General features: G+C 40.7%; 1 protein-coding gene across 3 annotated transcripts in view; it reads left to right on the top strand.

The window, feature by feature from the left end:
- COL28A1 (collagen type XXVIII alpha 1 chain) overlaps window positions 1-18067 on the top strand; it is a 140701-nt gene that overhangs the window by 34597 nt on the left and 88037 nt on the right. For all 3 annotated transcript variants that reach the window (XM_024101347.3, XM_008163424.4, XM_065587012.1), the window contains exons 12-13: window positions 9740-9808; window positions 11424-11492. In XM_024101347.3, the coding sequence (XP_023957115.2) occupies window positions 9740-9808; window positions 11424-11492 (138 nt within the window). The remainder of the gene's footprint in view (window positions 1-9739; window positions 9809-11423; window positions 11493-18067) is intronic.

Below are 18067 nucleotides of genomic sequence, written 5' to 3'. Positions count from 1 at the left end.
CAAAGCCTGCTCTGAGACCAGTTTCAGCAGAGTGACTTCATGGTCCTCACACAGTGCCAGCTGCTGGCTCCCACCAGTCCCATACTGGATTCTGGGGCCAGCAGGACATCATCCTGACTGACCAGGTCATCCTGCACCACTGTTGGCTCCGTGCTGCAGTGACATATAAAACAGGCATGATGTCAGTGAGTTGCCCAAGGTGTGATTCTGGTTCCTGGTTTTCCCATACTTGTTCTAGAGCTGCTTAATCCTCTCCCTGCACTGGTCATCAGTCCAGTAAATTTGCAACACTGCCACTCATCTTGCTATTTGTTGGTATGTGTGATAATTCCGGATACTCTTAATAAAGTCCGCAGTTGTGCTGGCCTCACACCAGAGATTCACCAAAGATCGGGCTGTGCTCTGATGACCATGAAGCAGCATGCTTTGCAAAAGGCTTGTTTTGTTTGGTCTCCATTGCAAACACAGAAGGCTCTCTGCTGGTGTGTTTGCAGTTTGGTCATCAGAACACAATGGAAGGGTTAATGCTGACTTACTGAGCTGCTGCTGTATGCCGGGGGGGCATGCTTCTGTTTTCATTGGAGTCGATGGGAGTTTGTTGGGATAGAGAGAACAAAGGAAGCTGTCCCATGAGATTGTGAGATACTTTTGGCAGACTCCCAGGACCCAAAGTCAGGGGGCTGCATTTGCACTTCAAAGCCATATGGCTTGAACCCTGGGTCACAGCTTGACTTGTGCTAGACCACTGGTCTCCAGGCTTTTTGTGGCCAATAGCACATTCATATTTGCAGAAGAGTGTGGCGGGCGCCAACAATTTTTCAAGGCTTATTTTGCATTTGTACATTAAATAATACGAAAAACATCATATTTAATATTACATAAAATATGAATCCATAAGATAAAAAAGGTAATTTTACATGTAAAAGGTATTAATTAAATTATTCGGCAATTACTCTTTCACCTTACCATGTGAATTTGCTCTTTTTTATCTACCTGTACAAAAAATTAAGGAGTTTTTACAAAATAAATATCATAAACAGTTTTCATCTTATTTATTTAAAAAAAGTAAAACATAGATGAACTGCTGGTCCAAATGTATTTATTATTCTTACTTTAACAGTACAGATAGCCAGTTATGGTTAATTAAAAAATATTCTTTGTATTGTTACTTGTATCTGAATTTCAATAAACAAACAAACACATATGAAAAAAGTTAAACACAAGTTAATCATACATGCTCATCAGCACTTAATGGAAAATAGGTATCATTAATTCACATGTTTTTTCTAATAAAGTCAGTGTGATTTTTGGCACTGCATTTCTTCAGCCAATTTTTCGTAGTTGGGAGAGTAGGATGATATTCCCGTTCGTAAGCAATCGTCAAGATGGGCATCTGTAAGCCGAGATCTGTATTTTGATTTTATGATGTTCATTGTTGAAAACAGAACTTCGCATAGATAAGTGGAATTGAAATAAGATTTTATTTTGTATGCTACATTTTTTAAGGCAGGAAACTTTTTTCGGTCAACCAGATTCCAAAAGTTTTCATCTGTTGCGCAGGATTTTAGAACAATATCATTTTGAAGGTCCAAAATCTCCAGTTCCACTTCTTCTGTTCTTACTTGAATGAGACTCGCAATTGATGTAGCCATTTCTGTTTCCTCTATTTGGCAAGTAAAAGGATTCACAAGAAAGGCAACTACAGGCTCAATGATGGTGAACTGTTGAAATCTTTTTTCAAATTGTTCCAGAAGTGTTTGAATGTGGATAACAAATGGTGATGGGTTAAAATCACTGTCACATACCATTTTATTCATACTTGGGAAATGTACGAGAGACTTCGTCTTCATATGTGACATCCACAAGATCAGTTTTGCTATGAATGATTTTACAGACCCTATCATTTGAGCCACATGTTTGTCTTTTCCCCGGAGCTCAAGATTTAAAATGATCAAGTTGTCAGTGATGACGGCAAGAAAAGCCAAGTCCATTAACCAGCTGGAGTCTTCTAGTTGCTCAAAGTTCTGATTTGTGGACTTAAGAAATTCTTTGATCTCTTCAATTAGGCTTTAAAAACGTGCAAGAACTTTACCTTTGCTCAGTCATCGTACTTCTGTGTGCAAGATAAGATCAGATTGTTTATCATCAACATCTTCCAACAGGGCCTTAAAAAGTCGGTGTTGCAAAGGTTTCTCTCAAATAGAGTTAATTATTTTAATAACGACAGTCATGATGTGTTGAAAAGAAAGAACTTTGACGCACAAAGCTTCTTGGTGGATAATGCAATGATAAAACAAAGTTCGGAAAGGATTCATTCTTCTTGTAGAGTGCAATTAATCCATTGGCGCTGCCCATCATTGCTGGTGCCCCATCAGTGGTGATCGCAGAAAGCTTGTGTAGTGGCATACTAATTGATGTTGTGAATGATTTGAATAAATTATAGATGTCCTCACCCTTTGTTTGCCCTTTCATAGGCAATACTGTTAGTAACTCTTCTTTTAGGGTGAAGTCACTAAATACCATCCTCACCATAACTGCCAACTGCGCTGTATCTGATATATCTGACTCATCGAATTGCAGTGAAAACCAGTCACATATTTCCAAGTCATCCTTTAGCTGAGTTTGCATGTCGCTTGAAATTGCATGTATCCTCCTCGTAACTGTGTTGTCTGATAACTGCAAGCCTTGTATTGCCGACAAAATCTCACGCTTGTTAGAAAATCCTGAAACAGACAATCAGCACCAGTCAAAAATGCTTCCTTCAACAATTCACCGTCTTTCTTTGCGAGCAGATGAGCAATTTTAAAGGGAGCAATAGTAGCACTTTTAGACTTTATTACTTGTCTAGTGAAAACAGATTGCTGGGCAGATAGAAGAAAATTAATCAGCTCAAATCAAACCTTCCTCAACTCAGATTTAAGTGGATGGCTAATGTCAAAAGATCCGTGATTAGTTTGGAAATGGCGTTCGACATTATGTTTTTTCGGCACTGCAACAGCACCACCGCACAATAAGCAAACACATTTCCCTTTATTTTCAATAAAACAATAGGATTCTTCCCACTCTGCGTTGAAATAATACGTACGTTGTCTTTTATTTGAACCACTCATTTTGGGGCAAAATGTTAAAAAAATAATAAATCGCAAAGCACGAGAAAACAGCAGTATCAGTGCAGTGAAAGAATACTCACATAATATATGGAAACACGGGTCACTGACATCCCACTGCGTGCGCAGGCGCAAGCAGAAAAAAAGAGCAGTGATACACGAGTGACGAGAGGTTGGAATCAACAGCACGCGCATGAGACAGCCTACATCTGCACGACCATGATGCTACAAAGCCTAATAGGTTGTTCTGGCAAATGAAAATGAGTCCAGTTTGCGCTGGGCAGTGCGGAGAGAAGCCGAGAGAACATCTGTCCCCGGCAGGCACGGGGCCGCGGCACTACTTTTCACACCTTGTCACTAGGCGGGCGCACATACGTCCCTGGATCTTGGGTCCGAGCCCTAGTTTCACGTGTTTTGTGTGTTGACGGAAGGGGGATTAGCCTTGAGCCTGTGTCTAAGCCCAGGCTTACATTGCAGACATACCCTTAGAGTTCTAAATCAAGCCAAGCATAGTGCAAGCAGGTAGTGTGTAATCTCCTGCATGCAGCAAAGCAAAGACAGTTAAATCCTGACACGAGGAGCTTGCTTTTCCATTGCATGTAAAGCTAGGCTAATACAGCAGAAAAGTATTGACAAATATTTTCATGTAAACGTGCCAGTTCACTTCGCTGGTGTTCACAGACCCATTCGTTTGCTTCTTTGCAAACATTTGGTTGAGTGAGATTCTGTTTGAAAAATTTTGGCAGAAAACAAAATTTGTCATTGTAACAGCACAAAAATATTCACAAGAGTATTCACATCAGATATGCTCAAGGCCATTTTGAAAGTCTTGTATTGTTATTATTTAATTTTTAGAGATGAACAGCTATAATTGTTTTTGGATAATTCACAAACAGAAAAGTATGCTTTTTTTAAAAAGCAAAAAATAACACTTACTTCCTGCAGCCATGAGAGAAAATTGTTCACTGTGAATAGTTTCCCTAACTTTAATGCTGGTAAATTCCACAGATGTACCAACATTTTGGATTAAGAGTCAATCCCTACTAATAATAGTAAACACAAAACTTCATTAACAAATATTTAAGGTTGAAAGGGGATATCAATGATAACTACCTAGTACCAAAAAATGTATTAGAATTATGTTATGAAAACTATATCTCAAATTCCTCCAAAAGTGTGAAAACTTGGAAATGAATTGTTAAGGGATGCTGCTACTTCACTCCTACATGTTGTAAATTCCTTCTTTACTTACTTTCATGCAAGCTGTATCTCCCCAGGCAATCTTAATTTTGTCTCCTTGAAATTTAACTAAATACATGTAAAATTAAGAAGAACATACAACTATACCCCTTTACAATGAAACTGCGTTTTTCAAATGTGCTATAATTAGCATAGTAGAGTGTATATTCTACAGTGATACATGTTACTTATAGTGATTTTAAAAAAGTACATGGAAGATTACAATAAATATAGCTTCATTTGACATCAGGAAGTTAAATATCTTTCTTGTAGTGTGCACAAGCTTTAGTATTCTTAAAAAGTAAAGAAACACTGTTTATACTGGCACTACATTGAATTTAGTGAGCATAGTTCTCATATTAAATAATGAATTGTTTGGAAAAAGCTAAGAGGAGAAACAGCAATTATTGTTGAGAATGTGTCAGACCTAAAACAATAGAATTTTAATGCCCAGTAATATTAAACCCGGATCAAATGGTATTTTTGTTACCATTATCCTATTTAGTTTTAAACTCAATTGAAAGAAGATCTCAGCAAGAGAAAAGAAAGGGAACTCAAATGGGTGCATGAAAGAGAAACAATAACTCAAAAGATTTGGGAAGTGAAATTTTGTTTACACTTCCACAAAAAATTATGTAATATCCAGCCTTTGATAATTTTGGTAATTTGCACATTACCTAAAATCCTAAGACAATAAATCTACCATGTACTCCAAATACCCTTAGATTTCATGTTCTGTGGAAAAGAAATAGCAGTGTCAATACATACTAACTGTGATAATAGCTGCTGAAAAGTTGGTTAAAATCCAGTGGTCACTTGAAGAAAAAACTATATTTTACATGATTAAGAAACATCTCTGGGCACTATTTGAGCTCAGTAGGATTCCCATCTGCAGTCAGCACCACCATCATGCACCCACACTTATGTAAGCACACACACAGCTAGAACATATGGATACTTGAGAAATAACAAGTGCATTGGTTTAGGAAATATGCCACAGGGTCATCATCTTTTGAAAGTTCTATTACAAATTGCTGGAAGTGGATGCAAAACAGGGTGTCTCTTTGGAAGGCAGAAAACTAAGTTTGTAGAACACTTCCTAACAACAGAGTTAATCTCAGCTGAAAGGTGAGTCAGTCTTGTCTAGTAGTCACAGCTGGGCTGATGTCCACAAGTCAAGGACAGCCACAAAGCATCAGTCAGCAAGCAGGGATTAGAATAATTGCTAGAGCCAGCATCAATAGGTAAGAGTCAGGGCAGTCTCTAACCAGGGTTGGAGACCAGAGATTCTTACTTAGAATCAGGAGGCAAGAGGCAGGGTCAGAGATTGGAGATCAGAAAGCAAGGTGAAGTCTGGCAACCCAGCAGTCTACATAGTTATCCAGACCACTTCCTGGACCACCCTCCAGGGTTAAATAGTCAGCATGGGCCAATCAGAAGGCTGTAGGCTGCTATTGCTCTGGTCCGTTTGGGTAATACGCCCTGCCGTGCCTAATCTCCACAGTGCTCCTTGGCAGCCACCTAGCATGACCTCCTGGTGGCAATCTGGGAACATCAGCTGTCCCAGGTGTTGCAGATGTGGGTTCTTGTCACCTGGGAGGCATAGCACAGCTGCTGTAAGGCAAGGATGGCTCTATGCCACATTTTTGCCTTCGCCATTCCTGGGGCTGGCTAGAAGCTAAACCAATCCATGATGCAAATTAGGTCCTGATCCAAAGCCCACTGAAGTGAAACATTTCCATTGACTTCAGTGGGCTTTGGATCAGGCCCACACAATAGCCACAAAGCTGGTCTAATTTATGCTGGTTGGGTTAGTTCTCTTTTTATCAGCCAGGGATTGCCAGAGCCAGGTGCACTCTGGCTCAGACACTCCCTACTTGGTGGGGAAGAATGAATGGTGTTGCTGGCTCAGTTGGCTTTTTCCATCAGGAAAATCCTCAGCTTTTGGTTTATGGCAACTGTAAGTCCTCTTTGTCTTGTTGGGGCAACACAAGAACTGGCCCAGAATTTGTAATTGCAAACATTCATGCTGGAACTCTGTTTCTGAGGGTTATGGTCCTCCATTCAGTGACTATAAACATGCTCTGAGACCTGTGCATGCTGTGCTATGTGTGCATTCGAAACAGCTAGAATGCTGAGTATCACAAGAAGCTATTTGCAAACAAGGTCAAGAGCTATATGGAGAAATCATTTGGTGAATACTTTTGAACAACTAATATTCAAGAAAATGGGCAGCTGTTTGTGGCAATTCATGAACAAGAAAGAGGAAACAGTTCTGTAATAAATTATATTCATTACAAATTAAATAGATGCATGCAGAACTGCCAGTTCTGCTCTAGGAGAAGATTTTACAAAGGTGTCTCAATAAAAAGATTTCCCTCCTCAATACACAAACACACACTCTTCCTGTAAGGGCCTGATACTTTGGCTGCTTCACATGGCCTGCATTACTGTACTATGCACCTCACAATCGTTTTAATGTCGTGTCTCATCCCTGCGAAGTTGGGAGGTAGTATTATCACCGATTGTACAGATAGGAAACTGAGAGCTAAAGGCCTTGTCCAAGATTGCATAGGAAATCTGTGTAGGAGCAGGGAACTGAATGTGGGTATCTCAAGTCCCAGGTTAGTATCTTAAACCTTGGACCCTCCTTCCTCTCAGCTTTATACCAGCAGCAGTCCTAAACTGTCAGCCAAAGCCTTTATAACTCACTTATCCTCTGCCATTCCCAAGTCAAAGGTCGTATATACTGACCCAATAGCATATCTTGAAAACTAGAGTCAATCAACAATTTTAAGCATCATTTTCGTTCTCAGTGACCCAGAATTAGTAAAGTTTGACTACATTTATTTCAGAAGCATTTTGGCTGTAGAGCAGTGGGAGGACATTGGGGCAAATTATGTACTATTACACTCCTCTTCCTGCATCTCAGTTTAACTCTTTGCTAGAAGACAGGCCAGAATTCTGGGGGAAACATCCTGGCCCCTTGAAATAAATGGCAAGTACTTAGTATACAAAGAGATAGTTTTAACTTTGTAGTGTAGACATAGCCTAAGTTAAACCGCTGTTGCATATCCACACTATGCTCCTTGTGATGGCCAAGTGCATCCACAGTAACGGCTCTTGCATCAACACAGAGAGCAGTGTTGATGCACAGTGGAATAGCTCTGGGTAGCTATTCCACTGTGCAACTGGTTGCAGGGTGTTTTGGGAAGGGTTTGCAATGCCTCATGGAGGGGATTCAGCGTCACATGATGCAGGTTTCTCAATCTCATCATTCCATAGGCATCATACTAGGTTTCTAGCAGCTTTTCAACTGCCCTGGCAATCTGCGAGTCAGACATCTGTGTCAGAAAGCATGGATCCTGCACTGTTTTTTAGTATTGGGGAGGGATAGCTCAGTGATTTGAGCATTGGCCTGCTAAACCCAGAGTTGTGAGCTCAGTCCTTGAGGGGGCCACTTAGGGATCTGGGGCAAAAATCAGTATTTGGTCCTGCTAGTGAAGGCAGGGGGCTGGACTCAATGACCTTTCAAGGTCCCTTCCAGTTCTATGAGATAGGTATATCTCTATTTATTATTATTATTGTGCTGTGCGTTATGAACACATGGATATAAGAGGAGCTCAACAGGGAAGCTATTTACCACCACCCTGACCCCAGCTCCCTCCTTGTAGAAGTAGCATGTCTGCAGCTCCACACTAGAGGCAACTATTTGCCTCTGTTGCCTTCTGCTATGCCTGCTGCAGGGCTTTGAGTTTTACACAGCACTGCTGCATGTGTCCCTATCATAACCCTTCCCCTCATTGCCCTGAGCAAGTTCTTGCAGCTGGATTCGAGTTGTGCCTGCCCAGCCTCTTCTCCCCACAGACCAAGTAGATCCACCACCTCTGATGTGCTCCAGATAAGGCCGTGTATGCTGCATGGAGCCAGCATGCTCAGCTGGGCAGTTGCTATGTGGGCTCTCCACACTGAGCAATGAGGAAGAGCAAGTTCAAAACTTCCTGGGGCTTTAACAGGGGAGGGGCGTTCACCTGTGTACTTGGCTACAGGGCAGCGGAGTTCAAAACGATGACCAGAGTGGTCATTGTGGGATACCTCCTGGAGTCCACTTAGGGAGATGTAAGCAACGTAGTGTCTACACTGACACTATGTTGCTCTAACTATGTCGTCCTAAGCTCTACATCTCTCGTGGAGGTGGTTTTAGTATGTCGGCATAGCAGGCAAGTTATAGCAGCGGGAGGAGCATTGCAATGTGTACACCTCCATAGTTAGGTCAGCATAAGCTGCCTTATGTCAGCAAAACTGTGTAGTGTAAACATAGCTTTATTCAACAAGCTAAGCATTTTAAATATTGTATGAACTACTTTAAAAACCTTATTAGTTTTACTAATTTGCTAAATAAAATACAATAAAGGGGACTGTTCTTTTTAAAAATTTACTATTCTTAAAAAAGGCCACTAGATAGGATTAAGTACATACCACTGAACAAGGGTAAGGGTCTGAGAAAGGAAATCCAAAAGCTGTCCTGATCTCGACACACTGGCCCAAATTAACTACTGGGGTACACAGCTGCAGCCACTGAGGTCAACTCACCTTGTTACCACAGTATATATTGTATCAAACATCAGGTACATTCGTATTCAGAGACCCTGGCAATATCAAGTAATGTTAGAGTAGATTAAGACTCTATTAGTGTATATATTGGGTTTATCACCAAGGCAGCTGAATCAAATATTTGTCTTAATGTTGAGTTTATTTGGTTTAAATTAAATCCTAATGATGTTTTAAGCCAGTGATTTTAGTATTTGTTAGATAACACATCAGAACTAATTGTCTACAGATCTCATTTTTGTTAGTGAAACCTACCTTAACTGGATTAGAATTACACTAAGAACAATTGAGAATCAGAGACTGACTAAGATTTACAGAGGAGCTATAATATACAGTCAGCAGTGTGGAGAGATATTAAGCTCAACAGTTAAGGCATAAATACTTCCTAATCCCTAAAAGAAAGAGCGAAGGACTAAGCAACACACATCAAGTTCCAAATAAGGTCAACAACCAAGGAACCAGCATAAAAAACAACAACAATTTGGAGTTTATGGTTGCAAAGAAAATCCTGTGGTCTCATTATTCTCAGATTGGTTAGATTTATGCAGTGACATCCTGACCCCAGTGATGTCAATGACACAACTCCCAGTGACTTCAACAGGCCTGGGACTTCATCCATGACATTTATTAATTTTGGAACTCATTTCCTTAGATCAGAAAAATTCTTTGTAAGTAAATACATATTTTCCCATCTGTAATGACACTAGGGACACATATTGTGGGGAATATTATGAAAGTACCATAAGCACTTTGTTGTTTCTTAACTTCTTTTGTTTCTTTAGGGAGAGCCAGGTCCTAGAGGTCCTTATGGTCCCATCGGACTCCCTGGTGTTGGACTTCAAGGACCTAAGGTAATCATCAATAATACAGGTTTCAGAGTAGCAGCCGTGTTAATCCGTATCCTCAAAAAGAACAGGAGTACTTGTGGCATCTTAGAGACTAACGTTCTGTATGTATATTTATCTTCTTACTATTTGTTCCATTCTATGCATCAGATGAAGTGGGCTGTAGCCCACGAAAGCTTGTGCTCAAATAAATTTGTTAGTCTCTAAGGTGCCATCAATAATACAATACATTTCCTATCATGATGCAGTCTCTATGTGAATCCTTTGTAGTATATTTTAATGAAAGTTAGCTTGAGTTTACTGCCATAACAAGTGAGTTATTATTATTTGAAGCTGAAGAGTATATAACTTTAGAAGTTTACACACTTGCATAGGATGGAGGTAGCTGAGTTGCCTTTCAGCTATCCCAAAGCCTTATTATAATCTCACCTACAGCAGTGAAAATCAGAAGTAACTACTGAAATCAGTAGAGGTGAGATCAGTTTCATGGCTGAAGTACACATGGTCTGCCTCCAATCCTGCACCATTATGCATATTTATGTAAAGCGTATAAATATACCTTGGCTGCTTTTACACACAATATATATGGCCAGAGACAAGGGAACTAAATACTTGTTGGAGAATAAATGACTGATTTCTCCCATATTTCTTAGTTGGGAGATGGAGATTCCCTGCTATTTTCTCTCTTATGCACCTATTCATTACTGCATCTTGTTTGAGCCAAAGATTACTTCTAGTGCTAATTCTTCAAAAATTGCTTTAGGCCATGTATCTTCTGTACCGTATGGACAAAGGGCCAATGCCTAGAACAACATACCTGTAAGGTTTTATTGCTCTTTTCCCTGCATCCATGGAACTCATGGGCGTTTTCCATGCTGTGGAACAATGCGAGATGTTGGAATGCATTCAATGTGTGCTGCATGAGGGCTACATAATCATTTTGTAATTTGCCCAGATGAAGGAGCAGCGCATTGTTGTGCTGCTTTTGGTGCAGCCCAGGAGGGAAATTGTGGATTAGGGAGTCATAGTGTCCCTCCCAGGCTCCATGATGCTCTGTAGAGGAACTACACTGCACCAGGTTTACACCCAGTGTGGCATATGCTGCCCAATGTACTGGACTGCTATGCCAACTCCCTACTGCCTTATACAGAGTGGGGGATGCAATGGCTCTGTGGAGCCTGATACTCCCTGTGTGCTGGCTGTGATGGTACCATGTACTGGTGCATGAGTATAAGTGGGTGCCTGTTATCCCCATACTGTGTTCCCATTGGCATGTAGGATGGGCTACAATCTAGCCTTAAGGATAAATGAAGATGACTTTTTTATGCTCATAAATTATAGTTCATATTAACTGTTCATTAAAAGATGCTAGTGGTTTCATTTCAGTGCCACCAGGGAATATTATATGATGCAGTATACCTCACCTATGAGTAAAGAGTAAAATTTTCAGAAGTGCCCAAATGAGTTGGGAGCCTAAGTCCCATTGACTTTCAATGAAACTTAGGCTCCAGAGTGCTAAGTCCCATTTTCAAAAGTCACTTAGTCCCAGTCACTTGGGTGCTTTTGAAAGTCACACTGTAATAAAACAATAAGTAACATCTCTGAAATTCCTTCCCAATAGGGTGATAGAGGCCAGGAAGGAAGAATTGGGCCTCCAGGACCTATTGGAATTGGTGAGCCAGGATTAACTGTAAGTGGACAGGACAGTTCTGTATAACGTGTTAGAAATTAAAAACAATACAAGACGTCTAAGTGAACTTGTTTGATAGATTATGGTCAGATTGACTGGCCCACTCTGTACCTGCTACTGCTGGGATAATGAAAGTGCGGGGATGTGTTAGTAACTGTTGCAATAACAACTGCACGTAGCAGAGCTGAGCCAGGAGCCAGTGCCATCTCTAAAGAGTATGAAACAAAGAAAAATTTGATTGCCTGATCCCAGCTAAACAGCCTCTTAGGGCCTCATTTTCAATAAGACTCTAGATGCCAATTTGTATCTGTGCTTCTCTTCTAGTTGATGTTAAGGAGAAAAACACTTTAGAACTGTCTGAAATAAAAAATATATCTTTAAAGAATCAAAAGTTGGACCATTCCTATGTACCTGTGTGTAACTTAAATACGCCAACACAGCTGGTCAGGAAAGGTTATTTAGATGCCACATATCTTTAAATGTTTCTCTGCCACTGTCAGTCTCAGGATCTTAGTTCCTGGTTTCAAACTAGTTCTTATAGTTCTTTGGTTATAAATAAAAAGAGAAGAAACTTGTACAATAACTCCTCACTTAAAGTCATCCCGGTTAACGTTGTTATGTTGCTGATCAATTAGAGAACATGCTCATTTAAAGTTGTGCAATGCTCCCTTATAACATTGTTTGGCAGCCGCCTGCTTTGTCCACTGCTTGCAGGAAGAGCAGCCCGTTGCAGCTAGCTGGTGGGGGCTTGGAACCAGCCCGCCTACCAACTCCTTGTTCCCCTAAGTTCCCGGTACGGCAGCTGATCAGCAGGCTATCAATTGCTGGGCAGTTCAGCTGTCCCTCCCCCCACTGCCATGTGCTGCTCCTGTCCTCTCCCTTGGAGCTGCTCCCCGGAGCCTCCTGCTTGCTGTGTGGGGGAGCGGGGAGATAGAAGGGCTAATGTTAGAGTGTCCCCCTCCCCCCTGCTCCTGCACCCTGATTACCCCATCTTCCATAGAGCAGGGGGGACACACAACAGGGCTCAGGAGAGAGGGAGCTTCCGGGCAGCAGCTGATGTCTCAGCTTGTTGATCTACTTAAAAAGGCAGTGTACTTAGAGTGGGGTCAGTGTACTTAAAGGAGCTATGCACATCTCTCTCTCACACACACACAGTGTGCCTCTCTGTCTCTGTCTGCCATGCTGTCTCCCCTCCCTCCATTCGTGCTGCCTTGTAGAGTGTGAGGCTACATTAACAACAATGAGTTAACCCTTGAGGGCTCAGCCAATTGCTAGTTCATCATTTAGCAGTAAGGGTGTCCCACCCTCTGACTTCACCACCTCAACCAAGCTTCACAATCATCATCACTGTATACCAGTATTAAATTGTCTGTTTAAAACTTATACTGTGTGTATAAAGGTGAGAGGGAATAACCAGCATGGATTTGTAAAGAACAAAGCATGTCAAACCAATCTGATAGCTTTCTTTGATAGGATAACGAGTCTTGTGGATAAGGGAGAAGCAGTGGATGTAGTATACCTAGACTTTAGTAAGGCATTTGATACGGTCTCACATGATATTCTTATCAGTAAACTAGGCAAATACAACTTAGATGGGGCTACTATAAAGTGGGTGCATAACTGGCTGGATAACCATACTCAGAGAGTAGTTATTAATGGTTCCCAATCCTGCTGGAAAGGTATAACAAGTGGGGTTCTGCAGGGGTCTGTTTTGGGACCGGTTCTGTTCAATATCTTCATCAACTACTTAGATATTGTCATAGAAAGCACGCTTATTATGTTTGCAGATGATACCAAACTGGGAGGGATTGCAACTGCTTTGGAGGATAGGGTCATAATTCAAAATGATCTGGACAAATTGGAGAAATGGTCTGAGGTAAACAGGATGAAGTTTAATAAAGACAAATGCAAAGTGCTCCACTTAGGAAGGAACAATCAGTTTCACACATAAAGATTGGGAAGAGATTGTCTAGGAAGGAGTATGGCAGAAAGGGATCTAGGGGTTATAGTGGACCACAAGCTAAATATGAGTCAACAGTGTGATGCTGTTGCAAAAAAAGCAAACATGATTCTGGGATGCATTAACAGGTGTGTTGTGAGCAAGACACGAGAAGTCATTCTTCTGCTCTACTCTGCGCTGATTAGGCCTCAACTGGAGTATTGTGTCCAGTTCTGGGCACCGCATTTCAAGAAAGATGTGGAGAAATTGGAAAGGGTCCAGAGAAGAGCAACAAGAATGATTTAAGGTCTAGAGAACATGTCCTGTGAAGGAAGGCTGAAAGGGTTTGTTTAGTTTGGAAAAGAGAAGACTGAGAGGGGACATGATAGCAGTTTTCAGGTATCTAAAAGGGTGTCATAAGGAGGAGGGAGAAAACTTGTTCATCTTAGCCTCTAAGGATAGAACAAGAAGCAATGGGCTTAAACTGCAGCAAGGGAGGTTTAGGTTGGACATTAGGAAAACGTTCCTAACTGTCAGGGTGGTTAAACACTGGAATAAATTGCCTAGGGAGGTTGTGGAATCTCCATCTCTGGAGATATTTAAGAGTAGGTTCGATAAATGAATTCTAGGGAAGAGAAAAGAATGCTACAAATAGAAAGTTACTTCAGTGTTTATCTAAGGCAAAATTGGCTATTCTTTTTAAGAGCAGCCTCTGAATTTCTAAGCTTTGCCATTTCTTTTTTATCATTTTATCATTCCACCATTTCTCCAGTAGTAAGTTTTAGCTCTCTGTTGGAAACCATGCACTTCAGCTTGGCTTTGTCATATATGTTTTACTCATATAAGAGAATGGACTCAGTTTACTTTACACATACAATAAAAAATTATTCTTAATTTAAATCATCACACTCTCACATTTGGATTTTGCAGAGAATTTTTTCCAAACAAAGCAGAATAAGTAATTGCCATCTTGCTGCATTTCCAGAATCCTAATGATAGTACACATATAGCAATACACAAACAGACCATATAAGACACACTTCAGTTGCCTCTGGTGCTAGGCACTAGTTAAAGCAATTCAGAGAAGTTTGGTATCACCAATCAGAAGAGTAATCTAGCTTGGTATCAGGCCGGCGCAACCCATTAGGCGACCTAGGCGGTCGCCTAGGGCTCTACAATTTGGGGGGCGGCGACCGCGGCAGTATTTCGGCGGCGGGACCTTCCGTTGCCTCTGTGGAGGGGCGGCATTTCGGGGCGGGACCTTCCGCCGCCTAGGGCGGCAGAAAAGCTGGTGGCACTCCTGCTTGGTATTATGGATCAGTAGATGTTCTTATCTTTAAGAGCTACCACACACATTTTAATTATGGGAAATAACTTGTAACTCTCTCAGGCCTTGGCTAACTGGTGCTGTACAGCGCTGCAACTTGCTGCGCTCGGGGGTGTGAAAACGCGCCCTCCCCCCCCCCGAGCGCAGCGAGTACAGCGCTGTAAAGTACCAGTGTAATCAGAGCCTGCAGCGCTGCAAGCTATTCCCCTTGGAGAGGTGGAGTACTTACAGCGGCGCGATTACACTTGTGCTTCTCAGCGCTGCCGCGGCAGCGCTGGGTAGTCCTGAGTGTAGCCAAGGCCTCAGATACTATTGACATGCCAGCTCTATAATTGTGACCACTGTACCTTACTCAGAGATGATAATTCCTGTATTGACCTCAAAAATGATGCTATAACATCACTTGATTAATGACGCCATGGACACTTTCAAGAATAATAACTGTCTTCCCCTTTGCCTTCTCACAGAGTAGTTCTTCTGGGGAAAACATAAAAACCTTTCTTTCAGTAACTTGGAATAAAAAATACTGCAATGGCAATTATGAAATATATGACCAAGAATACAAACTAAATATTGTGGAAATCTTTGTAAATTTCTCTTAATCATAGAAATGTAGAGCTGGATGAGAACTTGAGATGTCATTAAAAGTCCAGCGCTCTGCACTGAGGCAGGACCAAGTAAACCTACACCATCCCTGACAGGAGTTTGTCCAACCTTTTCTTAAAAACCTCAAATGATGGGGATTCCACAACCTCCCTGGAAGCCTATCCCAGAACTTAACTACCCTTATAGTTAGAAAGTTTTTCCTAATATCTAATCTAAATTGCTCTTGCTCCATATTAAGCCTATTACTTCTTGTCCTTCCTGTTGTGTTCTACACTACCTTCAGTAGACATGAAGAACAGTTTATTGCCCTCCTCTTTATAACAACCTTTTATGTACTTGAAAACTGTTATGTCCTCCCTCGGGCTTCTCTTCTCCAGAATAAACAAACCCAATTTCTCAATCTTTCCTCATAGGTCATGTTTTCTAGACCTTTAATCACTTTTGTTGCTCTCCTCTGGACTTTCTCCACATCTTTCCTAAAGGGTGGCACCCAGAATTGGGTACAGTCCACTAACTCAGTCCTCATCAGTGTCGAGTAGAGCAGGCCAGTTACCTCCCCGTCTTACATACAATACTCGTGTTAATACACCCCAGAATGATATTACCTTTTTTGAAACTTCATCATTTTTGACTCATTCAATTTGTGATCCACTATAACTCCCAGATCTGTTTCCGCAGTACTACTAGCCAGTTATTCCCCATTTTGTAGTTGTGTATTTGATTTTCCCTTCCCAAATGAAGTGCTTTGCATTTGTCTATATTGAATTTGTTGACGTCAGACCAAAGCTCTGATTCGTCAAGGTTGTTTTGAATTTTAAACCTGTCCTCCAAAGTGCTTGCAACCCCTCCCAGTTTGGTGATGTCAGCACATTTTTCAAGCTGACTCTCCACTTCTTTGTTCAAGTCATTAATGAAAATATTGACTAGTACCTGACCCAGGACTGACCTCTGCAGGACCCCACTAGACATGCCTTCCCAGTTTGAGAGAGAGCCATTGACAACTACTCTTTGTGTACAGTCTTGCAACCGGTTGTGCACCCACCTTATAGTAATTTAATTTAGTCCACATTTCCCTACTTTGCTTATGAGAATGTAATTTGGGACTGTGTCAGAAGCCTTACTAAAATCAAGATAGATCATGTCTATTACTTTGCCGCCATCCACTAGGCCAGTAATCATGTCAAATAAGGAAATTAGGTTGGTCTGACATGATTTGTTTTTAATCAATCCATGATTGTTATTACTTATAACCCTATTATCCCCTAGGTGCTTACAAATTGATTGTTTAATAATTTGTTTCACTATCTTTCCAGGTATTGAAGTTAGGCTGACTGGACAAAAATTCCTTGGATCCTTTTGGTTCAATATTTTTTAAAGAGAGGCACTATGTTTGTCCTTTTCCAGTCCTCTGGGCCCTCACCTGTCCTCCATGAGTTCTCAAAGATCCTTGCTAATAGTTCTGAGATTGTTTCAGCTAGTTCTTTAAGTTTTCTAGTATGAACTTAATCAGTCCTTGTAGACTTGAATATATTTAACTTATTTAAATATTCTTTAACTTGTTCTTTCCCTATTTTGGGTTGCATTCCTTCCCCTTGTTGTTAATATTAAACTGTGTTGAGTATATGGTCACCATTAAATTTTTTAGTGAAGAATGAAGCAAAATAGGCATTAAACAACCTCAGCCTATTTGATGTCATCAGTTATTAGCTCTCCTTGCTCACTAAGCAGAGGACCTACACTTTTTCATCTCTCTCTTTCTAATGTATTTAAAGAACCTCTTATTACCTTTTATGTCCCTAGCTAATTTTAACTCATTTTGCATTTTGCCTTGTGCATTATAATGCCTTTATCAAAACAGTTGAGGGATCAAATTATGCTAAGGGGATTAAAAACATTAATTTTATTATATACGTAGAGTTGGGGTTCTATGTGTTAAATAGAAACTAATTTATTTTATGTATAACTTCCACAATTAATTCTTCCATGAATTATTATTCCTTTAGAGTTGATGGTAATAAGTAGTACCTTTAAGATTGTAAGTTCTTTGGGATCAAAGACTGTCATTTACTATGTTTGTAGAATGCCTAGCCCAGTGGGGCCCTAATCTAGCCAAAGCCTCTAAGGATCACCACTATACAAACAATGGATGTAATTACAATAGCTTATACTAGCACACAGTACAATACACGGATTTTTACAGGCACAGAACCATCCAAACAAATGATGTGATTCCATTGCTGATTCTTTCCCTCACAGAAGGGGGAAATAGAAAAGATCCTGAAACCTCTGTAGATCACACTATGTATGCAGTAGTATTGTAGCCGTGTTGGTCCTACGATATTAGAGAAACAAGCTGAGTGAGGTAATATCTTTTATTGGACCCACTTCTGTTGGTGAGAGAGGCAAACTTTCAAGTTTCATTAGACCTGAAGAAGAGCTCTGTGTAAGTTTGAAAGCTTGTCTCTCTCACCAACAGAAATTGGTCCAATAAAATATCTATTTTATGTCATCCACACCATTGTTATGTAACTCATCAAAAAGTGGCTGCTCCATTGTGTTCTAATTGTTTGCTTTAAGTAGGCTATTGCAGAATTTCTTGTAGCCCTTGCAGTTCTCAGCTCCATGACAGATGGGATGGTACTCGTGTACCTGAAATAGCATCAATAAGGAAATGTTTAATTGCACATGCCGTCTGAAACTGTT

Source organism: Chrysemys picta, chromosome 2 (assembly GCF_011386835.1).
Source record: "Chrysemys picta bellii isolate R12L10 chromosome 2, ASM1138683v2, whole genome shotgun sequence".
Taxonomy (NCBI): Eukaryota; Metazoa; Chordata; order Testudines; family Emydidae; genus Chrysemys; species Chrysemys picta.
The sequence above is the reverse complement of the archived record's forward strand: the minus strand, read 5'-3'. Positions and strand labels throughout refer to the sequence as shown.